Source organism: Astyanax mexicanus, chromosome 1, assembly GCF_023375975.1.
Source record: "Astyanax mexicanus isolate ESR-SI-001 chromosome 1, AstMex3_surface, whole genome shotgun sequence".
In the NCBI taxonomy this organism is placed as follows: Eukaryota; Metazoa; Chordata; class Actinopteri; order Characiformes; family Acestrorhamphidae; genus Astyanax; species Astyanax mexicanus.
Genome location: NC_064408.1, coordinates 7896979 through 7922497, shown reverse-complemented (window position 1 = coordinate 7922497; position 25519 = coordinate 7896979). Strand labels below are relative to the sequence as shown.

Here is a 25519-nt window from a genome sequence, read left to right as displayed (position 1 = left end):
AGAGGAAGAAAACAGCCCCTCTGAAATCCCCGAGCAGGGGAAGTGAAGGGCTGAATAGGGTTCTGTGCCAGGCTGATGCCACTGTAAGAGCGGGCACTGTGCAGATTTATAATCTGGAGGCTGGTGTGGGCTTGGTGTGGTGCACTGAAAAAAATGATGAGTAAAATTTACTTATAAAAAGGTTTCGTAACTTTCTGCATTTGCTTTTACTTGCGTTTAACAAATTAAAAAAGTTTGAAAGCATTCAAGTGCAGTCAAAAAAGACCATCAAAAATGTTATGATGAAACTGGCTCTCATCAGAAGCACCCCAGATAGGGAAGAGCAAGAGTTTTATGGTCTGGATGACTCGATGTTTCGATGTTTTAGACCGTTTTATGTGGTTTTGAAATTTTTTAAGTTTTGCGTCTTTCTGCATTTGCTTTTTTTAAGTACATTTATTTTACAGATAAATTTAAGTAACTTCAACTTGGTTTCAAGACTTAAATGTTACACAGAGTAAATAAGTGAACTGAACTTCAGTCAATCCTTTCTTTTAGTAAACTTTACTTCATTTATTTTTACTGAATCAATCCTTTCTTTTAGTAAACTTTACTTCATTTATTTTTACTGAATCAATCCTTTCTTTTAGTAAACTTTACTTCATTTATTTTTACTGAATCAATCCTTTCTTTTAGTAAACTTTACTTCATTTATTTTTACTGAATCAATCCTTTCTTTTATTAAACTTTACTTCATTTATTTTTACTGAATCAATCCTTTCTTTTAGTAAACTTTACTTCATTTATTTTTACTGAATCAATCCTTTCTTTTAGTAAACTTTACTTCATTTATTTTTACTGAATCAATCCTTTCTTTTAGTAAACTTTACTTCATTTATTTTTACTGAATCAATCCTTCTTTTATTAAACTTTACTTCATTTATTTTTACTGAATCAATCCTTTCTTTTAGTAAACTTTACTTCATTTATTTTTACTGAATCAATCCTTCTTTTATTAAACTTTATTTCATTTATTTTTACTGAATCAATCCTTTCTTTTAGTAAACTTTACTTCATTTATTTTACTGAATCAATCCTTTCTTTTAGTAAACTTTACTTCATTTATTTTTACTGAATCAATCCTTTCTTTTAGTAAACTTTACTTCATTTATTTTTACTGAATCAATCCTTTCTTTTAGTAAACTTTACTTCATTTATTTTTACTGAATCAATCCTTTCTTTTAGTAAACTTTACTTCATTTATGCGTACAATATTACCTAATTAAAATTATTTCATTTATATATTAAAACACTGTTTAAAAGTGCAGCTGCAAATTTTCAGTGTTCAAAGCAGTCAAAGCAGCTTCACACTGCTATAGATACAGATATACACTCAGAACAGACACAGAATCTTTCTAATTATATTTACTTCCTTGCTCCCGCGGCAGACAGCTCTGACCAATCAGAGGAAACGATGTGCTCGCGTGGTTTATTGGTGCACATTTTTTGGCGCGTTTAGGTTTATAACTGTGTGAAACCAAACCAAACAGAGGGAGAAACACTACAAATAAACATATAAAACTCATCAACTAAAACCATAAAAACTACAGGTGTGAAAATGCCTTAAAATTCTTTCTGAACCCAACAGAGGTCATGATTTCTAAAGGAAGGGCAGGGCTACTGTATGTGTTTATAGGTCTGTGAGTCTGCAGTGCTGCACAGGTTTTTGTGCACTGTGTTTGGGGTCATTTGGGAATTTCCCCGTTGCTCCGTCATGGAAAAACAAATATATGCAGTTCTCCGGCTTTTGTATGGAGCGATGTAGACACCTCTGCAGAATTAGAGACTGAAGTCATGGAATTTCTAAAACGGGAGAATGCGGACATCTCAGGTTTCGAGAATGTGATTTTTTTTTTTATTGTCTGAAAAAGTTTAGAAAGTATTACACTTTTATAATTATAGTGTATGTTGGGTAATTTTATTGCCGATACTGCATATGTACAGGACATACAGAGGATTGAAATTACTATACTTTCCTTCTCAAAGTTACAACAAGTACAGCAAGATAAAAATATAAATATAAAAGAATGAGACACATGTTCAATACAACAAGGTCACAGATATAGACATACGTAAGAAAAAAGACAGAAGACAATAGTGCAATATTGATGGGGGGGATTAGAGAGGAAATTACATGATCATTGTTAACAGAACCTGTATAGCAATAGTGCAAATATAGTGCTATAAAAGCTTAAAAAAAAGTTCCAATACTCTGTGGATTCCAGTACTAAGTTTCAGTACTGTGTTGGTAGGAGAGGGGGCAGGATGGGGATGGGGGTAGATCAGGGAGAGAGTTGAGCATCCTCACAGCCTGATGGATGAAGCTGTCTCTCCTAGGCCTGTCACATAAAATTCACTCCAAAAGTTTTGGAAAAGTGAAGGCTGATCCCATTATTTCCGCTTCAGACTGAAAACATTTGGGTTTGACGTTAAAAGATTAATATGAGACAAAAGATCAACATTTTCCTTTACAGATCTCACAATGTTTCTGTCATCAACTGCTGTGGTTTCCCTCGATCTACCTATTTAACATCTGTTACTCAGTACACCAGTGACGACTTTCTTCTCCAGGACATTCCAAACAGTTGTTCTGTGCTCGAATGACTCTAATGATTGATTTTCCATCTTCTGCTTGTTTTTCACCCATAGATTCATACAGCTCTCTGGTTTTCAATGTTGGCTACTCCTCTAACTATAAATGCTCAGTCTTCACAGATAAAACCCAAATCTGAAATTAAAAGCTGTTTATTGTTTGAATGATTAATGTATCACTACACGCCTGGGGAATAAAACATACCTGACAGTCACATGTTTCAATACATTTGCTCACAAGAAAAATAGGTGGGTTCAAACAGAAGGTGCTACAGTATCTTCTGAACTGTGTATCAGATCCAGATTCTAATACCTGGAAATAAAAGCTGAAAGGTTGATCTTTCGTCTCATATTAATCTTTTAAGGTCAGATTTAAATATTTTCAGTCTACAGCAGAAATAATGGGATTGACCTCACTGTTCCAATACTGGAATTTAATCTGATTTATCAGCCAGATAATATACTGCTATTAACAATCGCTGTCTCTGCTGCTCCATGCTGTTTACACTGAATGCTGCATGTACTGTGTTCACTGCTCACATTGGTATTCCCATAACCTGCTCAGGTCCGTATCCTCTGCTGTGAAGTGCGGAAATGCTGCATTGTTAAAATAGCAACCCTCCAAAGCCAGAGCGCAAACCCAAAGCCTGGCTCTTAAAGGGAATGGCAAGTGACACACTGATGATTAATTAAGATAATTAGTACATGCTTGTTCTAGTTTTGTTGTCTTTGAAAGAGTATAATTGTTTTTTTATGCTTTATTATATTTTCATTATATCAGTGACATTTAATGGTCTTAGAATGACAATATTATCAATTATCACAATACTTTTTGGGATATATTGTTCACAAAAAAATCTTATTCTGATAGGCCTACTAACATGTATTATTGCTGAGATAACAACACTTCTATAGTTGCTTTTTTGTTTTGTTTTAATTTTTTTAATGCATTTTCGCATTTTCTCCCCAATGTACGAGGCCAACTACCCCACTAATCCACTCCCCCTATCACTAGTGATGCCCCAACACTAGGAGGATAAAGACTAGCAAATGCCTCCTCCGATACATGTGAAGTCAGACTCCGCCTCTTTTTTTAAACTGCTGATAATGCAGCATTACCGAGTAGCATCACAGCACTAACGCTCAGAGGAAAGCGCAGGACTCAGTTCCGATACATCAGCTCGCAGGTGGAGCCTTGTGCTGATTCACATCGCCCTAGGAGCGATGAGAGAAAAGAGCGCCATCTAGTGAACTCACCCTGAGAGAGCAATGCCAGTTGTGCTCTCTCAGGGCTTAGGCAGCTGATGGCCAGCTACATGGCCAGGATTTGAACCAGCGATCTCCTGATCATAGTGGCAGCGTTTAGTTCTGTCCTAAAGTTATTAGAATTGATTTTTAACATTTTAAAATGTAAATCTAGCAGTTGTTTGTTTTTTTTTCATTGTGATGAAATTTCATGTCGAATCGGCTAATAGGAATGCCTAAAAATGACTTTTTCTTTTTTTTACAAAGCTATTTTTTAGGAAACATAAGAATAAGAACAAAAGTGAGTAACATGTAGATAAATGGATAGGCATTCCCAACATCTGTTAGTGTAAATAGCTATTCTTTATCTTTATTGTTGATCTTTGTTAGCCATGAAATCCAGCGTAAAGGCATTTTTAATGATGTAATCTTCCTATTTTATATTTTTGCACTATAAATAAATGTAACAGACTGTGAATGGAAACCGTATTACGCAGTTTTCCCCCGGGAGAGTCTGTATCTTTACTGTTGTGGAAAACGGTGTCCAGATCTGTCCTCCGCACTAAACTCTGAACATCACTCTGCTTTTATGTGAAGGCTAGTCTGAGCAGATCCAGGGCTCCGGGTCTCACTGGGACCAGTACAGACTGCAGTGGGCTGATGGGATACAGGCAGTGTGTGTTTGAAGTGGGGCTGTGAGCTTCTCTCCGCACCTCTCCGTCTGTCAAACACCAGAGGATGAGTTTGGATAGAGAAACTGAGGAGGGGGGGGGGGGGGTGTTCCCCAGAGCACGGATCTGCTGTAGAATAGAAGTGTGGCCAGGAGGAATGGAGGGATGAAAGAAAGGAAGAGGAGAGAAAAAGAATAAACAGAGAAAAATATTATATTGACTGTGGACATAATATGATAGGACTTGGAAGTGAAATTTCGATTAGTGTTTGATTAAATAAAATATTTATTTAATCAAATTAATCACAACAATATTCTGTGATTAACTGAGATTAATCTCACTTGTTCCTCTTAAGTTTTTATAGTCAATATTTTTAAACGTAAATACTAGTATAAGCCTATAAGTTTGAGGGGAGATAAAGCCAGCATGGGGCGCTGGAATAAAGAATGCATGATAAATTAAATAGAGGAAACTATTTTTTGTTACTTCATTATGAACATCTCAGCTTGGTTGTAAGGATTTCTGAACTGCAACTTAATTAGCTGAGTATAAAAGAGTGTTTTCACACTTGTAGTTTTTATGGTTTCTATGATCCGGATCAGTTGCTGAGTTTGTGTTTATTTGGAGCGTTTTTTTCTCCCTCTGTTTGGTTTAGTTTCACACAGGCATAAAACAGGCTATAAACGCACCAAAATGCTCACCAATAAACCACGCGAGCACATCATCTCCTCTGATTGGTCAGAGCTGTCTGGTGCAGGAGTAAGAAAGTAAATATAGTAAGAAGATTATGTGTTCTAGTGTGTATATCTGTACAGAGTGAGGCTGCTTTAACACAGAACACTGAACATCTGCCAACGCGCTTTTAAACACAGTGTTCTCAATGTGAGCAGTGAACCCTGCACATACTGTGTTCAGTGTGTAAACTGCATGGAGCAGCAGAGACAGCGTTTGTTCATAGCAGTGTATTATCTGGCTAATAATATATCAGGTTAAAGTGCGCCGTATCAGCAGTTTAGCTCAATAAAAAGGGAGTATATTTGATAGCTGGGTCTGATCAAGACCAGATCACATTCTATATAAATATAAATAATCCACATGTTGGGAGCAGATTACAGCAGAAGTTGTGGTCAAACTTGGTGGTGTAATTAACTTGCAGTAAATAAATAATATTTTGATTCCAAATTATTCCATATGTATATATATATATATATATATATATATATATATATATATATATATATATATATATATATATATATACCTCAGTTTTCTCTCAGTTGTAATTATACAAATATATTACAGCTCTCCTTTATTATTATTGTAAATTTGGATTTTTTGGAAATATCACCACTTTATTTGGTCGGATTGTGTGATTTTCTTTTCTTTTGGAAAGAAAACACTTGCCAACACCTGAGCAACCACCTGAGACACCATAGTAGTTACCTTGCAACGTTATGGCCGCTGCCTGTAATGCTATAGTAATCAACTTGCCCCAGTAGTAGTAGTGTACCATTAACAACACCATGGGCTCTATTGTAGCACAGCTGGATTTAGGGCGTGTCAGTGTGTCTTTGCTATCGTAACAATGGGAAAAGTACAGCTTGCACCTTGGCTAGAAAGAAACAAAAGGCATACACTAATTCTATTAATTAATCATGGGTTTTTGAGAAAAAAACATATCATTTGCTCTCCATTCCTTTTAAGAGCCAGGTGAGCTCCAACTTTGGTGGATTGCTATTTTAACAGCGCATCTACCTCAGTGCGTCCAACACTTCTCAGCAGAGGAATGTGACCTGCTTATTCACGCTCGTTCATTCTGTTTATTGTTGATTGATCGATTGCTCGATTTTGGGGATGCGAAGATAGTGATGAACATTGACTTTTGATGTCTGTTTAGGTTGTTTTCTGTTGCCAAGATAGCAATACACCCGAAGTTTACCTGAACACACCCATCAGTGTAGATATATTCAAAAGCACCTATTAGGAAAAGAGACAGTGAGACAGACATGTAAACATACAGATATGTAGATGGACAGATTAATAGACAGACAGAGAGAGAGACAGACAGACAGACAGTGGCATAAAGACATGAAGAAAGAATAAGAGAGAGGAAGAGTGAGAAAGAAGAATGAAGGGAGAGAACAAAAGAGAAAATAGAAAGAATTGGAAAAGAGAGAAGAAGAGAGAGAGAGCAAGAAAGAAAGAAGGCAAAAGGAGGTGACAGACAGACAGACATGTGGACAGATAGACAATTACATACCTGTGAAAAGGTTGACAAAAAGATGCAGACAGACAAACAGACATTGTGGACAAATTGATGGATATAAAGACATGAATGGAGGATAAGAGAGAGGAAACAGACAGAGAGACAGACATGTAGACATGCAGACCTGTATATGAACAGGCAGCCAGCCAGACAGACAGACAGCCAGACAGACAGATAGACAGGCATAAAGACATAAAGAGAGAATTAGAGAAAAGAGATTGAGAAAGAGAAATGCAGGGAAATAAAGGCAGGTAAACAGACAGACAAAGAGAAAGACGTAGACATACAGACATATAGATGAACAGAGAGACAGACAGACAGTGGCATAAAGACATGAAGGAAGAATAAGAGAGAGGAAGAGTGAGAAAGAAGGATGAAGGGAGAGAACAAAAGAGAAAGAAGAGAAGTGAACAAAAATAGAAAGAAAGAAAAAAGAGAAAAGAAGAGAGAGAGCAAGAAAGAAAGAAGAAAAAGGGGGTGACTGACAGACAGACAGACATGTGTACAGATAGACAGATACATACCTGTGAACAGGTTGACAGAAAGATGCAGACAGACAGAGTGAGAAACAGACAGAGACAGACATGTAGACATGCAGACATGTATATGAACAGACAGACAGACAGATAGACAGACAGGCATAAAGACATAAAGAGAGAATTAGAGAAAAGAGATTGAGAAATGCAGGGAAATAAAGGCATGTAAACAGACAGACAGAGGGAAAGACATGTAGACATACAGACATGTATATAAACAGGCAGACAGACAGACAACCGTACGTTTCTATTTAAAGTTTCTATTTAAATAATGCAGGCAGAAGGCATAAAAATAGACTGTTGGCGGGGTGTAAGATAGCAATGATCATTGCGACGTGTCTTGTGCAGGATGCAAGATAGGGCCCAGGGCTCTTAAAGCTAAATATACCAATAAAACAAACATTTACGACTTGGACGATGTAGATAAGGTGTCTGAAAACGTCTCAGTGGAGCTCAGTGTAAATCAGTGCAGAGTCAGAGGAAGCAGGTAGTGATAAAGCGAGCGTGTTCTCCTTCAGCACCACTGTCTAGTAGCAGGAAGCTTCTGAGGCTTATCCACAGCAGGCATGATGCCTGGCTTGGGCCGGGGGGCTGGCCGGCGGGGTGTGTGTGAGTGTGTGTGTGGTGCAGGGGCCACTTCCTGCTATTCTTCTCGTGAGTTCGGTTCCCATGAGCGCTCTTGCCAAGCGCAGTGTGGCTGTAGCGGCCGACCCGAGCGCTAGTCTCGCCTCCGCGACGCCGGCCACTGGACACACGCTCGGCCTCGACTGACTGACCCACACACACACACACACACACTTACGCACTCCGTCACACACCTCACACACTTGCGCGCAGCTTGGGGCCACCACCGCGGGGACCGTGGAACCATGCACACCATCCACGGGCTGTGTAGGGTCTGCATCGACTGCGTACTCCCTCAGGTGAGTGAGAAAGAGAGAGAGCGACAGTTCAAAAGTTTATCATTATTTTTGTATTATTTTGTATTGTGTTAATAATTAAGCTAGCTAAATTGGCTACATAGTGCCAATCAAAATTCAATCAAAAGTTTGGACACACCTCTTCTCTTTCAGTGAGTTTTCTTACTTTTTGCAGTTTTTTTCATTGTAAATTTAATATTGAAGCTTAAATTAAATTATTCTGTAAACAAAAAGTGTTAAATCAATCAGAATATATTTTATACTTTAGATTCTTCTTTATAAGTATCACATTTATCTTTGAGGACAGATCTGCACACTCTTGAAGGAAGAGTTCCTGGAGGTGCTGAACAATAGTTGCCGCTTTTCCTTCACACTGTGAAAGAAGCTCCAGCTCATCCCAATTAAATCACCTCAAATCACCACCTCAGTTCATCGGGTTCAGATCAGGAGATTTTTACTGTTTACTATGTAATTCCGTATGTGTCCCTTAATCGTTTTCATGTCTTTAATATTAATCTACAATGTAGAAAATCAATTAAATTAAGAAATAAAGAAAAACACCAAATGAGAAGGTGTCCAAACTTTTGACTGGTACTGTATTTTGGAAACTAAAATGTACTTTTGGGATAATTTTTCAATCTTTAATTTAACTTGACAGGTAGACAAATATGTTGACATGATGGCAGATAGATGTAGATCAGTGACAAATTGACAGCCAGACAGACAGGCAGGTAGACAGGTTGACAGCCAGCTAGACATAAAAACACTGTGGCAGATGGACAGATATGTAGTTTTTTAAACAGACAGATAGACCAATGTAGACAGATTGATAGACATAGACAGGATGGTAGACATACATGCATGTATATGTTTTTAACAGAAAGATAAGTAATGTATATAGTAGTATACTGTACATGTAGACAGATAGACATACTGTATGTAGGACTACAGACATGTAAATGGGCAGACAGATAGACAGCCAGACTGAAAGACAGACAGACAAAGGCATGAAGATATGAAGGAAAAATGAGAAAGAAGGAGTGTGAAAGAAGGATGAAGAAGAGGAGGGAGCAAAAAGAGAAGGAATTAAAAAGAGAGAGAGAGAGCACAAGAAAGAAGGAAGACAAAAGGGGGGTGACAGACAGACAGACATGTGGACAGATACACAGATACATACAGTACCTGTGGACAGGCAGACAGATAGACATTGTGGACAGATTGATGGAAATAAAGACATTAAGGGAGAATAAGAGAGAGGAAGAGTGAGAAGACAGACAGAGAGACAGACATGTAGACATAAAGACATGCATATGAACAGGCAGACAGACAGATAGACAGACACATAAAGACATGAGGGGAGACTAAGAGAGAGGAAGAGTGAGAAAGAAGAATGAAGGGAAATAAAAGCATGTAAACAGACAGACAGAGAGACAGACATGTAGACATCCTGACGTGTATACGAACAGACAGACAGACAGAAAAAGCATAAAGACATGCGGTGAGAATGAAAGAGAGAAAGAGTAATGAAGGATGAAGGGAGAGAATGAAAGAGAGTAGGGAGGAGGGAGCAAAAAGAGAAAGAATTAAAAGAGTAAAGAGGAAAGAGAACGAGAAAGAAATGAGAAAAAGTGAAGGGTGAAAAGGGTGTGACAGAAAGATAGGCAGACAGACAGACATGTGGACAGATAGACAGATACATACCTGTGGAGAGGTCATCAGAAAAATGCAGACAGACAGATCGACATATATCCTTGTAGATTGACAGGTTGATAGATAAAAAGGCATGTTTGACATATAGACAGGTTGAGAGACAGAAAGAAATGTAGACAGACCTACAAACAGAAATCATAGACAGATTGATGGAAATATAGGCAGGTAAACAGACAGACAGAGAGACAAACAGGTAGACATACAGACATGTAGATGGGCAGATAGATAGACAGCCATACTGAAAGACAGACAGGTGGAGGCATAAAGACAAGAAGGGAGAATAAGAGAGAGGAAGAGTGAAAAACAGACAGAGAGACAGACATGTAGACATGCAGACCTGTATACAAACAGACAGACAGACAGACAGACAGACAGACAGACGTGTATAAAGACATAAAGGAAGAATGTAAGAAAAAAAGATTGAGAAAGAGAAATTAAGAGAAATAAAGGCAGGTAAACAGACAGACAGAGAGAAAGACATGTAGACATACAGACATATAGATGGACAGAGAGACAGACAGACAGGCATGAAGACATAAAGAGAGAATTAGAGAAAAGAGATTGAGAAAGAGAAATTCAGGGAAATAAAGGGATGTAAACAGACAGAAAGAGAGAAAGACATGTAGACATAAAGACATGTATATAAACAGGCAGACAGACAGACAACCATACGTTTCTATTTAAATAATGCAAGCAAAAAGTGGAAAATAGACTATGGGAAAATGAGAAAGAATGAGAAAGAGAGGAAAGGAGTAAAAAGAGAAGGAAAGAAATGAAATAAAAGAGAGGAAGAGTGAGAAAAAGAATGAAAGGAAATAAAAGCATGTAAACAGAACTACAGTATATATGAACATGCAGACAGACAGACAGACAGAGGCAAAAAGACTTAAAGGGAGGATGAGAGAGAGGAACAATGATAAAGAAGAATGAAGGGGAAGAACAAATGAGAGAGAAGAGGAGTGAGCAAAAAAAAAACAAGGAATTAAAAAAGTGCAAAAAAGAAAGAGATGCGCAAGAAAGAAAGGAGAAAAGGAAAGCTGGGTGAGAGAGTGAGAGAGAAAGAGAGAGAGGAAGAGAGTAAGAGAGAAAAAGGAAGAGAGTGAGACAGAAAGAGAGAGAGAGGAAGAGAGTATGAGATTAAGTGAGAGAAAGTAAGAGAGTGAGAGAAAGAGAGAGTGAGAGAGAAAAAGAGAGAGAGGAAGAGAGTGAGAGAGAAAGTGAGAGAAAGAGAGAGAGGAAGAGAGTGAGAGAGAAAGAAAGAAGAAAAGGAATGCTGGGAGAGTGAGAAAGAAAGAGATAGAGGAAGAGAGTGAGAGAGAAAGAGAGAGAAAGGAAGAAATTGAAAGAGAAAGAGAGAGAGAAAGGAAGAAATTGAAAGAGAAAGAGAGAGAGAGGAAGAGAGAGAGAGAGGAAAAGAGTGAGAGAGGCTGGAGAGTGAGTGGGTACAGGATTTTATAGAGCTGAATTATTTATACAGAAACACATACTGAAAAGAGAGAGAGAGAGAGAGAGAGAGAGAGAGAGAGAGAGAGAGAGATGGAAGATGAACAGTGTAATATATGGTACAGTACCAAAACACACACACACACACACACACACACGCAGCTCCAGTACACTGTATGTGTGTATTGATGGTGACAGGGCTCTGGGTTGTTGTGTGTATCAGGCGGATCAGTACTGCAGGCAGTGTGTGATCCTGTACAGCTCCGGCTGCCGGGCTGCACTGCTGCTCTTTTATATACAGCGCAGTGCACGCTCACAGTCTCGCACGCTCACTCACTCTGTGGGCGTATAACTGTATAACACATCATGCTGCAGCTTTTCATATTATGGATCATATGGTTTTAGGGAAGTGTTTAGATTTTGTATACAGTGTGTTAGCCTGGGGCTAACAGAAGCTCATCTTTAGCTGCTATATTACACCATTCTAAACCACAGTGTTCCAGAAGCTCAGCTCTTTGTCTGTGGGCTCGATTGTACACCCTGTGCTAGGCGTGTCACGATGCTCTTTGCTATCTTGCACCCCGTCAACAGCCTATTTTCAGACCTTTTAGGAAAAGCGTTTAGGAAAAAATCTACATTGATGAACGTGGTGGTCTGGAAGTGAGGTGTGTTCAGGTAGATTTCTGGTGTTTTTCTATTTTGGCGAGGGGAATAAAGGTGCGCCACTGACTGATTAAAACCCTGACAACAGTCAACAGTCAGTAGTCACCCCTCCATACCTATCTTCTTAGCTATGCAGGTGTTCCATGTGCGAGGATCACAAATGCAGCTTTTACATCAACAATAAACAGAATAAAGAATAAAATAACATTACTGTTCTCTTAAATGAGCTGCTGGTGTATCTTCACAGTGTGAACGAGCAGCTCAGTATCTGTCTCTGCTGAGACGCACAAAAGCACCACACTGTTAAGATACGAACGCGCCAAAGTCAGAGCTCACCCGCCTCTTAAAGGGAATGACAACTGCATTGGACAGGTTCATTTTAATAATAATACGTCTTTTGCATATTTTTTGCGCCCTCACGCTACCAAAAACACACCAAAACGCTCTAAATCCAGCTGTGAGATGTGCAATTAATGTCCATATGTGTTCTCTGACAACCTTGCAATACTCCCATAACAAAACTCCCATGAAAATAGATTTGTTTGGTCTCTTTCAGATAGACAGACATATGGACAGTTTGGTAGGTAGACAGGCAGGAATGGAGACAGAGCCTACTGATGAATTCATACAGATATATAGGTAGCTAACAGACAGGTTGACAGACTGGCAGGCATGACTACATGTGGATAGATAGATGAATATGTAGAATGGTTGAGAGACAGACAGACATGAGGACAAGCAGACAGATAAACAGGCACATAGACAGGCTGACAGATATGTAGACAGTTCTAGTTTGGTCTCTTTTTGATGGTACAATAGATGCTCAGCTGTGGTGAGAGCTACCTGTAGGAACTGATATGATATTTCTCTATTTATTGGAGACTTTTTTTTGAGACTTCTGGTCTTGTCTTTGATTTAACTGGCTGGGTTTACCAGGGGCTCTGTTTGTCCCCAGGGAAATGGGAGGAACCTGAATACTGACCAACTATAAACTATAGCAGTAGCAGTGTACAGAATTTAATAGTAATGCCCTGCACTCACTCCCTTTGCGAGTGGTGTGCATGAAGAAATAATAAGTTAGCGATTTTTGCAGTGTGTTGTGTATTAATTGTATATAATTGTAATTGTATATCTGTAGTGCAGAGCTAGTACTTTTATGATGCTGAAAACTGTATGTGTACTGTAATACATTATAACTATAAGGCACACCAGATTATAAGGGACACTATCAATAAACATCTGTTCATCTATCATCTCTCTTTCTCTCTTTTATCTCTCTTTGTTTCTCTCTCATTTTCTCTATCTCTCCTCCAGCCTTCTCATTTACAGGCTGCTCCTTAATCCTTCGGGGCACTCTCCCCCAAAAACCCATCCGTCTCCCCTTTTGATCTCTAGCTTTCTTTTCTTCTCACTCGTTTTCCCTTTTGGCTCTGTATCGATTCTTTTACTTTTTTCTTTTCAATCTTCTCTTAGTTTGGCTAACAAAAAGGGAAAAAATACATACAGTAGAGTAGTTGTTTCCAAAAAAAGGGCTAGTGAGTGGAAGCACACAGTAGTATAGTAGTAGTAGGTGTTTCCAATAAAGTGACCAGTGAGTGAAAGCACAGGGTATTAGTAGTAGTAGTAGGTGTTTCTAATAAAGTGGCCAGGGAGTGGAAGCACAAGGTAGTATATTAGTAGGGGTTTCCAGTAATGTGGCCAGTGAGTGGAAGCACAAGGTAGTATAGTAGTAGTAGGGGTTTCTATTAAAGTGGCCAATGAGTGGAAGCACAAGGTAGTATAGTAGTATTAGGTGTTTCTAATAAAGTGGCCAATGAGTGGAAGCACAAGATAGCATAGTAGTAGTATATGTTTCCAATAAAGTGGCCAGTGAGTGGAAGCACAGGGTTTTAGTAGTAGTATAGTAGGTGTTTCCAATAAAGTACCCAGTTAGTGGAAGCACAAGGTAAAATTAGTAGAAGTAATTGTTTCCAATAATGTGGCCAGTAAGTGGAAGCACAAGGCAGTAGTAGTAATAGGTGTTTCCAGTAAAGTGACCAGTGAGTGAGAGCACAGGGTATTAATAGTAGTTTTAGGTGTTTCCAATAAATTGTCCAGTGAGTGGAAACACAAGTTAGTAGTAGTAATAGTAGTGTTTCCAATAAAGTGGCCAGTGAGTGGAAGCACAAGTTACTAGTAGTAGGTGTTTCCAAAAAATTGGCCAATAAATGGAAGCTTAAGGTAGTATAGTAGTCGTAGGTGTTTCAAATAAAGTGGCCAGTGAGTGGAGGCACACGGTAGTATATTAGTAGGGTTTTCCAATAAAGTGGCCACTGAGTGGAAGCACAAGGTAGTATAGGAGATGCAGGTGTTTCCAATAAATTGGCCAGTGAGTTAAAGCTCAAGGTAATATAGTAGTAATAGCTGTTTCCAATAAAGTGACCAGTGAGTAAAAGCACCGGGTATTAGTAGTAGTAGTAGGTGTTTCCAATAAAGTGGCCAGTGAGTGGAAACACAGGGTAGTATATTAGTAGGTGTTTCCAATAAATTGGCCAGTGAGTTAAAGCTCAAGGTAATATAGTAGTAATAGCTGTTTCCAATAAAGTGGCCAGTGAGTGAAAGCACAGGGTATTAGTAGTAGTAGGTGTTTCCAATAAAGTGGCCAGAGAGTGGATGCACAAGGTAGTATAGTAGTAGTAGTACTAGTAGGTGTTTCCAATAAAGTGGCCAGTGAGTGAAAGCACAAGACAGTAGTAGTAGTAGGTGTTTCTAATAAAGTGGCCAGTGAGTGGAAGCACAAAGTAGTATAGTAGTGGTAGGTGTTTCCAATAAAGTGGCCAAGGAGTGGAAGCACAAGATTTAGTGTATTAGTACTAGTAGTAGGTGTTTCCAATAAAGTGGCCAGTGAGTGGAAGTTCAATGTAGATGTTTCCAATAATTACATAATTGTAGGTTTTCGCTACTGTGCACTTTTGCACTCACTAAAGCTTAAAATCACATCCAAACACACACACACACACACACACACACACGCGCACACACACACACACACACACACACACACACTTCAGGTCAGCAGGGAGGAGCATGCAGCATGTCATGGTCTGACATATGTCCAGAAGCAGCTCAGTGGGAGGTTAATATGGCTCTGCTCGGCCTGCCTGACCTTCCACTATCACAGCAGGCGAGCTTTCATTAATGCACCAATCACTCACTACTGCTTAGCTTTAGCACAACTACACTTTCACGCCCTGTTCACACTCACCTGATGCTTCATCACAAACAATTAATAAACTGTCAGCACTTTTTACTACATATAGCATCATCAAAATCAAAGTTACACATCAAATATTTTCAAACACTTCATTCATATCACCAGAGTTCTGTCTAAACAACTGTAACACACTGCTGGATATAATAAAAAGTGCTCTTATCTTAATAGGCTTTACCATAATAAAATAGTTCAAACTTTAGTAAATTCTTCAGATTGTGCACATGCACATAAATATTTGCATTGGGACCACAAGGTAATAGTTAAGAAGGTGTTTCTAATAAAGTGGCCAGTGAGAAGTACAAGGTAGGTGTTTCTAATAAAGTAGCAAGTGAGTGGAAGCACAGTGTAGTATAGTAGTAGGTGTTTCCAATAAAGTGGCTAGTAAGTGGAAGCACAATTTAGTAGTAGTAGTATTAGTAGTAGTAGTAGTAGGTGTTTCTGATAAAGTGGCCAGTGAGAAGTACAAGGTAGGTGTTTCTAATAAAGTAGCAAGTGAGTGGAAGCACAGTGTAGTATAGTAGTAGTAGGTGTTTCCAATAAAGTGGCTAGTAAGTGGAAGCACAAGTTAGTAGTAGTAGTAGTAGTAGTAGGTGTTTCTAATAAAGTGGGCAGTGAGTGGAAGCACAATGTAGTATAGTAGTAGTAGGTGTTTCTATTAAAGTGGCCGGTGAGTGGACGCACAATTTAGTGTTGTAGTAGTGGTAGTAGGTGTTTCTACTAAAACGGCCAGTGAGTGGAAGCACAATGTAGTATAGTAGTAGTAGGTGTTTCTATTAAAATGACCAATAAGTGGAAGCACATGGTTGTAGTAATAGTAGGTGTTTCCAATAAAGTGGCCAGTGGGTGGAAACACAATGTAGTATAGTAGTAGGCGTTTCTAATAAATTGGTCAGTAAATGGAGGCACAAGGTAATAGTATATTAGGTGTTTCTAATAAAGTGGCCAGTGAGTGGAAGCACAAGGTGCAGTAGTAGTAGGGCTTTTATGGTCAGTAAGTGAAAGCAAAAAAATTGGCCAGTAAGAGTATAAATTGAGTGTATAAGCTGAAATGTTTTATAATATGAAATATATATAAATATGAGAAAGTGCTGGGAGATGATGGCAGCGCTGCAGTTCTTTATTATTTTCATTTTTTTCATAACTGAAATTCTTACTTTTCTCCAGGGCTTAAAGTAATATCACTGCTCAGCAGATGCAGAGCTGGAAACTCTTCCTTTGTGCCGGAGCACACTGTTAGTCTTGGCACTCAGAACGGCATTATTTGAATGTGTGTGTGTGTGTGTGTGTGTAGGTAGGTGTATAGGTGTGTGTGCTGTGGACGTTTCCTCATCACATTTGTATGGAACTCACCTCTCTTCCTGATTGGATCTGTGTATAAAAAAGAAATACAGTACCAGTCAAAAGTTTGGACACACATTCTTATTCAATTATTTTATTTTATTATTATTATTTTTTTTTTCCTACATAGTAAATTAATAATTAAGTGATTCAGACTATAAAGGAACACACAAAGAATCATGTAGTAACTTAAAAGTGTTTTAACACTTGTTTCCTATCTGGGAAGGTGTTAACTTGTAGTTTCTTAAGCTGATAAATACTCCGGTGAACTTATCCTGTACAACAGAGGAAACTCTTGCTCTTCCTTTCCTGGGGTGGTCCTGATGAGTGCCAGTTTCATCATTATAGTATTTTGGATGGTCTTTGCTGTTAACTTGCTTTTTCTGAGGTTGGTAACTCTGATGAACTTATCCTGTACAACAGAGGAAACTCTTGCTCTTCCTTTCCTGGGGTGGTCCTGATGAGTGCCAGTTTCATCATTATAATATTTTGGATGGTCTTTGCTGTTAACTTGCTTTTTCTGAGCAAATTATAGCCCCTTTTGTATGGCTAAACCATGTGGCTAGAACTCAGGTGATCTAATTCCTGGAAGTATCATGTGCTGTGTCATGTGATCGGGATTGGGTGTGATGCCAGTGTGTGGTGCTTCATGGTCAATGTAGTCCAGAGGCTCCAGATCGCAGGCTGAGCTGAGTGTGGGAGAGACAGGAGCACTTTTAATTTGACAAATTAACTCTTGATGAGTTCAGCACGGCTGTTAACTGCAAGCCTGAAATCCAGGTCACTCTACCTCATAAAGCTTTGTTTAGCACAGTTTTTTTACATAGTTTGGATTACTTTAGTATTAATCTATTATGCATAACATTTATAAATAATTAATAAACACTGAATATAAGGCATGTCCAAACTGACTGGTACTTTGTATTACACTGGTGAATTAGTATTGGGTACCATGACTTTTGGCACATCCGTATGGAAAGTAGAACTGGAGGAACATGGTAAAGGATGCAGCACTCGTATCTATATAGACAGCTGAGTAGATCTGAAGGCCCTTATAAAGAAGATTAAAGAACAGATTGAAAACATGTGGATCAATACAAAGAAAACAGAGGCTGTAGAATATAAATTGTTGGAGGCTGTGATCGATTATTTTTATCAAAGGATGCAGTCAAAAAATACAACACAGATCTGCTCTATACAAAACTATAATGAAGGATCCTGAGAAGATCTATAACTGTAATGATGTACATCTACAAACAAAGATCAGATCGTCAGTGTCCTGCCCTTTTCTTTTCTTCTCTCTCCCAGGAAGACTAGATAACTAAAAAAGAAGCTCTTGTTCTGGACATATGTGAGAATATAGAGGGACATATTTTTTACAATAATAAAAATAGTTTAATTTCAAAAATATAAAAAAAAACAGTCAAAATAATCCCGAGTCCTGCCTCAAGAATGACTTACTGGGCTCTATAATACACCCTGTGCAAGGCACAATGCATTGCTCATTGCTATCTTACATGCCTTGCACCACGCTGTTAAAATAGCATCAGAGTTTAGGAATTAGTCTACACTAAAGGTAGTGCAATATAGATTTATTCTCTCTGGTAATGCAGGGGATGCGTTTTGAACCTGTGGTTCTCTATTTACCCATAATTCCATTGGTAGTATGTAGCTGCTGCTCCTGACTCCCAGTCACCGACTGGGTCAGATATCTAGCAAAATCTTGGCTAGAATTGTGTAGTGTAAACCTGGCTTTTTAAGGGATTGACAACTGGCACACTGATTGGTTTATGTCACGTTAAGCCCAAAATTAACCACACCCATTATTAATTAAGAGAATTAGTTCATGGGACATTCCAGGATTTTTGTACATTTCAGAGGTGGTCACTTCTGAAAATTTGATCTTTCATTTGATCATTTTTAGTCATATATTTATTAAATACAGGTAATAGACTATCAGAAAGTTTGATTTGTCAAGCTCAGGTATCAAAGCAGTTTTTTAAATTAGATTATGCAATATATTTGGTAACTTACAGTAACAGGGTTGCGGGTAACAGGGTTGCAAATCTAGGCTAAGTTGTGGTTTACCCCAGAAACAGATGCTAACTGTAAAATTTAGCTATGTATACAAGATCAAGGACAAACATGGTTATATAAGTATATAAAGTAAATTTTGACTCTACTCATTATTAGTCTTACAATATGAGTAACAGGGTTGAGTTCACTGAGTGACACACACAACTCGGACAAACATATTTGGAAAAAAAAAACTTGAAAATTGTTAGAGCACTTACTCTTAGTCTTGCCATGTGGGCAGAAAATGTCCTTGTGATGTCACTTCCTTTGTGCCAGTAGACAAATATTTTTAACTCTTTCTCTGCAGGTAAAATTCCTTATGGTAACAGGGTTGAGCGCATGTTGTGGGACACGACTTAATAGCATAAAAACTGTAACATGCAAAACAATCTAGACCAAAGAAGTTGTTTTCATAAGTAAAGGAGATGCAACAATATACAAGATACAAGAAAAGGATATATAATATAGGATATATATATATATATATACAATATGCAAGAGGAAGTCATTTATTTAGAGCTTATTTTAATTGTTAAATTTGTCAAAGGAGTTGGTCACCCAATGTGTGGGACAAGAGAAAACGGCCATTTTTTAAGGTGGTCCAAAGGTATTCGGTCTTTTGAATAATATCTAAGGAGCTTTTTTTTCCCACCATATTTTACAGTTTGTCTTATAACAAGTACATTTTTCACCAAAAATAGTCATTCAGATATTTTGGATATGCACATTTGAAATTTAAGTGGTGGGACAGGAAATGTACCAAAATCCTGGAATGTCCCCTCATGCCTTTTGCTTGTTTCGAGATGTGCAAGGTGAATTTTTTGCACCCTCACGATACCAAAGACACGCCCTAAAGACACACCCTAAATCCAGCTGTGTGATGCACAATTGAACGGTGTGCTATAGATCACTAAAACAGGGCCCACTGTAGCTTAGTACTCTGGTTAGGACTGTACAATATTAAAGTTCTATTCTGGTTTTATTAGAAAAAATTTGAGGTTGTATCAGGATCATTTTACGATGTATTGATTGTACCAATGGTTCATTACCTCATATAATTACTGTGTAATTTTTGTTGTAATAACTCAGATTATATTGGAATTATTATATTACATTATAGAAATACAGTGATTGTACTTTGGTTACTTTTTGATTATATTGAGGTATTTTTGGGGTTATACCGAGGTTGTATTTTGTTGTATTGTAGTTATATATATATAACTACAATTGCCTAATGTGATTGCTGTGTAAGTTTTAATATAGTGAAAAACAGTATAAGCTCATATTATAATTATATTGAGGTCATTTTGGATTTATATTGAGATACTGTGAGATTTTGTGTGAAGGTTGTATCAGCATTAATTACGATGAATTGATTAAACCAGTGATTCATTGCTTCATTTAATTGCTGTGTAAATATTATTATTATTATTATTATTATTATTATTATTATTATTGCGCCGAGGGTTAATTGGCTAATTACCTACACCTGCTTGCAACACCTCTTAAGCAGCACCAACCAGCCACTCAGCGCTGGATCTTTGAAGCTCGTGAGAGCGAATCTATGCCGGTTTTCCGAGCGAGCCCTGGCTCTTTATCTCTTCCCTTCCTTGTTTCCCTTCGAGTTTGGTGTAGCTGTGTAGAGCAGTGAGCTTCGCAGCCGCCATCTCCCTCTCTCTAGTCTTTATGTGTGTCTGTGTGTGTGTGGGTGTAGCAGAGGCGAGGCACGCAGTTTGCTCACCTTCTCTCTTTCCCTCGCTGTTTCTCCCTTCTCTGGTGAAACAGCATTTAATCCATAAGCACCTTAGTTCAGTTTTGTTTTCTTTGGAAGCCCTTTTGTTTAGTTAATCCTTCACCTCGTCTCATAAGAGGTAGCCGCACTTCCTCGGCAATCATTGTTTACGTTTTCTCCCCCTCTCATTCACTCACGCTCGGCGTGAGGTTTGTTTTCCACCCGTTTTCCTCCTCCGCATGTTTTCGTTGCTCCGCCCCTTTCGGCGGAGCCTTATAAGGCGATTAAAGCGGCCGCGTCCCAATCGGCTTGTTGGTTCAGCGGTTAGAGCATTGGGCTGCGGCCACCACAGCCTGGGTTCGATCCCTGCGTGGAGCGGGGTTTAATAAGGAATTATATATTTATATATATACATATATATATATATACATATATATATATATATGTATATATATATATATATATATATATATATATATATATATATATATATATATATATACATATAATATTATTATATAATATTATATATCCTATCTATATATATATATTAATGATTATTTATTATTATTATTATTATTATTATTATTATTATTATTATTATTATTATTATTGTATTTATTGCAATATTTTGATTGTATTGTGATTATACCAGTGGAGTGAAAAAGTATTTGAATCCCTACAGATTTCATTTATTTTTGCTTTTTTGCCATACTCATATTTTTCCAGAAATCAAGCAAACTTTAATATCAGACAAATATAACCTAATAAAATATAAAAAGCACATTTTAAATGATGACTAAAATTAAACAAAACTATCCAAACCAATCTAGTCCTGTGTGTCTAACCCTAAATCTAATAACTTGATTTTGTCACTCTTGGCGGCAACAACTGTAATCAAGTTCTACCTCCACATCTCTGTGGAGGCATTTAATAATTTTGGGGATATATTGAGGTTGTATTGTTTTGTACTGTGGTTTTATTGTGACTATTGGGATATATTTTGGTTATAGTAATTATATTAAATTAGCATGTGTTAATTTTATTGTGCTGAATCATTGTGTGTGTCATTTTTTTGAAAAAGAATACAAATATATTCACAAAAAATAGCCATATTAACATTATTTTGGGTTTAAAATGAGGTTGTGTTGTAGTTTTTTGAGGTTCTATTGCGATTATAATGAGGTTATGTTGGATTACAGGGATGCTATATCACTATAAAACATACTATGATTATGATTGGCTAGAGGACTCATATTGCATATTACAGCCTGTACTGTGATACTGATGATTTACTCTGTTCTGCAAGCCTAGTTTTACACACACACACACACACACACTCTCTCACACACACACGCACATATGCAGAATGTGTGTATGTACTGTATAAATGTGTTTAACAGTATCATGGGTCTTAAGGCGGACACGGACATGTCAGATAATGTCACACTCTCCTCTGTATGACTCTGCTTTCCTGTCAGACCATGTTATGTTCTGTGTGTGTGTGTGTGTGTGTGTGTTCACATGAGAATGTGTGTGTAGGAGGAATATGATTATGTAACAGATGTTGATGTTGAAGACGCTTGTGGCTCTTCTGAAAGTCAGATGCTGAGTGTGTTTTTTTTTCTTTATTGTCCTCTAAATAAATCATTTATTCCCTTTACTTCATGCCTTTACTCTGGTACGAGTGGATCAGACACTGTAGCGCTGCTTGAGTTTTTTATAATAGTCCACCAGCCACAAATATTCAGCCAACATTGTCTTGTAGACAGCCTCCTGTAGGCAGCATTCAGTGGGCAGCATCCTGTAGACAGCGTACAGTGTACAGCTTACTGAAGACAGAGTCCGGTAGGCAGTGTCCTGTAGACAGCATACAGTGGACAGCTTACTGAAGACAGAGTCCGGTAGGCAGTGTCCTGTAGACAGCATACAGTGGACAGCTTACTGAAGACAGAGTCCGGTAGGCAGTGTCCTGTAGACAGCATCCTGTAGACAGCGTCCTGTAGGCAGCATTCAGTTGACAGTGTCATATAGGCAGCGTCCTGTGGGTAGCTTCCTCTGGGCAGCGTCCTATAGGTAGCAAGCTTTAGGCAGCATCCCAATGGCAGCGTCCTGTTGGCACTGTCCTGTAGACAACATCCTGTAGGCAGCATTCAGTAGACAACATCCTGTAGGCAGCATTCAGTGGGCAACATCCTGTAGGCAGCATTCAGTGGGCAACATCCTGTAGGCAGCGTACAGTGGACAGCTTACTGTAGACAGTGTCCGGTAGGCAGTGTCCTGTGGGCAGCATCCTGTAGACAGCGTACAGTGGACAGCTTACTGTAGACAGTGTCCGGTAGGCAGTGTCCTGTGGGCAGCATCCTGTAGACAGCGTACAGTGGACAGCTTACTGTAGACAGTGTCCGGTAGGCAGTGTCCTGTGGGCAGCATCCTGTAGACAGCGTACAGTGGACAGCTTACTGTAGACAGTGTCCGGTAGGCAGTGTCCTGTGGGCAGCATCCTGTAGACAGCGTACAGTGGACAGCTTACTGTAGACAGTGTCCGGTAGGCAGTGTCCTGTAGACAGCATCCTGTAGCCAACGTCCTGTAGGCAGCATTCAGATGGCAGTGTCCTATAGGCAGCATCCTGTGGGTAGCATCCTTTGGGCAGCGTCCTATAGGTAGCAAGCTGTAGGCAGCAACCCATGGGCAGCGTCCTGTTGGCTCTGTCCTGTAGGCAGCGTTCTGTGAGCAGCATCCTGCAAACAGTGTACTGTAGATAGCACACAGTAACAATAAAATTGCAAAAAAAAAACGTATGTGAACCCTTTGGGATTACTTGGATTTCTGCATAAACTGGCCATTAAATGTGTTCTGATCTTCATCTAAGTCACAACAATAGACAAACACAGTCTACTTAAACTAATACCAGACATGAATGTTAACATGTTAACATCATGTTAACATTCACAGTGAGGGGGAAAAGTATGTGAATCTTTGGATTTAATAACTGGTTGATCCTCCTTTGGCAGCAAAAACCTCAACCAATCGTTTCCTGTAGTTCCAGATCAGACCTGCAGAACGGTCAGGAGGAATTCTGGATCATTCCTCTTCACTAAACTTCAGTTTCAGTTCAGCTATAATATTCTTGGGATATCTGGTGTGAATCGCTCTCTTGAGGTCATGATGCCACAGCAGCTCAATTGGGTTCAGGAGGTCAGGACTCTCCAGAAGGCCCAGTATTTTCTTCTGTTGAAGTCGTTCGGTTGTTGATTTACTTCTATGTTTTGGGTTGTTGTCCTGTTGCATCATCCATCCTCATGTTGAGCTTAATTTGGGGTGAGGAATGGTCTTAAGTTTTCCTGCTAAATGTCTTGGTAAACTTAGGAATTAATTGTTCTGGACAGCAGTGTCTTCCTCCGTAGTGTCCTCCCAGGAACTCCATTCTTGTTTAATATTTCCTTATTGTAGATTTGTCAACAAAAATGTCAGCATGTGCCAGAGATTTCTGTAAGCCTTTAGCTGACCCTCTAGGACTCTTCCTCACCTCATTGATTCCTCTTTCTCTTACGGTCATCTTTACAGGATGACCACCTGTAAAGGGAGAGTAGCAACAGTGCTGAACTTTCTCCATTTGTAGACCTTCTGTCTCACCGTGGATACATAAACTTCAAGGCTTTTAGAGATACTTTTGTAACCCTTTCCAGCTTCATGCAAGTCAACAATTCTTGAACGTAGGTCTTCTGAGAGCTTGATCTTCTGTGCGAGGCATGATTCACATCAAGCAATGCTGCTTCTTAAGAACAGCAAACTTAAAACTGGTGTGTGTTTTCTTTATAAGGCAGGGCAGCTTTAACCAACACATCCAATCTCATCACATCCTGCCTCCAATTAGCTCTTAGAAAAGTCATTAGCTTAGGGGTTCACATACTATAAAGTTTTGTGTGGTATTAGTTTAAGCAGACTGTGTTTGTCTATTGTTGTGACTTAGATGAAGATCAGAACACATTTAATGATTAATTTATGCAGAAATCCAAGCAATAAGAAAGGCTTCACGTACTTTTTCTTGCAACTGTAAAGTAAGCAGATAAACAGATACAGAACTACATCCTGTAATTATAGAACTACAGATAATGGCAATTTGTGTAGAAACAAGAAGGTAGACATAATATTCTGACTGGAGTGTGTACAGTCTTAAAATGTTAAAAATGTATCTTATATCGTCTTTTCTTTCATTACGACATCACACATCTGCCCAGGCTCTCAAATGAACACACTGTTTATTTGAGAGGTCACAGATTTTTTGTATCCAACAGGTGGCAGTACAGCACATTCATATCTCTGTGTGTATCTGTGTGTTCTGCAGGTGACCATCCTTAGAGGAAAGGATGGGTACGGCTTCACCATCTGCTCCGACTCACCTGTACGAGTACAAGCTGTGGATCCAGGTAAATACACAGAAAGCAAAAAAAGTGTTTAAAAATGTATCATGCCAATTTTGCCAATAGTTTTAAGTACAGTATTCTGCAAAGGTACATTTCCCCTCCCGTATGCAGCATTTGTCACACACCTACATACCACTAGAGGCGCTACATAGCACTGATGCGGATGTGTGTATTGTCAGTATATTGTAAATTATGTTTTATAATAAAGTAGCTGTGTGTGTTTTCGATAATCATATTGTTTATGATTATTGAACATCACCCTGTAAAATTGACTGGTATGTGTCTCTGCATAAGATTTACCTGTTTATGATGGTGTGTGTGTGTGTGTGTGTGTGTGTGTGTGTGCTGTGTTCTCAGGTGGTCCTGCAGATCTGGCGGGTCTGCAGCAGTTGGACACTCTGCTGCAGTTGAATGGTCAGCCTGTGGAACAGTGGAAGTGTGTAGATCTGGCTCATGCCATCAGGTATGTGGGCTATAATATATATATATATATATATATATATATATATATATATATATATATATATATATATATACATATCTAATGCGCCTTATGTATGAATTTTACCAGTCAGGTATTAAGGAGCAGTAAAACCCCTCTGCTGAA

The 25519-nt window shown here is 38.5% G+C and overlaps 1 protein-coding gene across 3 annotated transcripts in view; it reads left to right on the top strand.

The window, feature by feature from the left end:
• Nucleotides 1-25519, top strand: part of rgs3a (regulator of G protein signaling 3a) — a 360852-nt gene that overhangs the window by 46847 nt on the left and 288486 nt on the right. For 2 of the 3 annotated variants that reach the window (XM_049465826.1, XM_049465822.1), the window contains 2 exons: nt 24834-24915; nt 25270-25375. In XM_049465826.1, coding sequence (XP_049321783.1) covers nt 24834-24915; nt 25270-25375 — 188 coding nt within the window. Of the gene's footprint in view, nt 1-8046; nt 8273-24833; nt 24916-25269; nt 25376-25519 lie in introns of those variants that run through there. The other variant, XM_049465824.1, reaches the window with a different exon arrangement.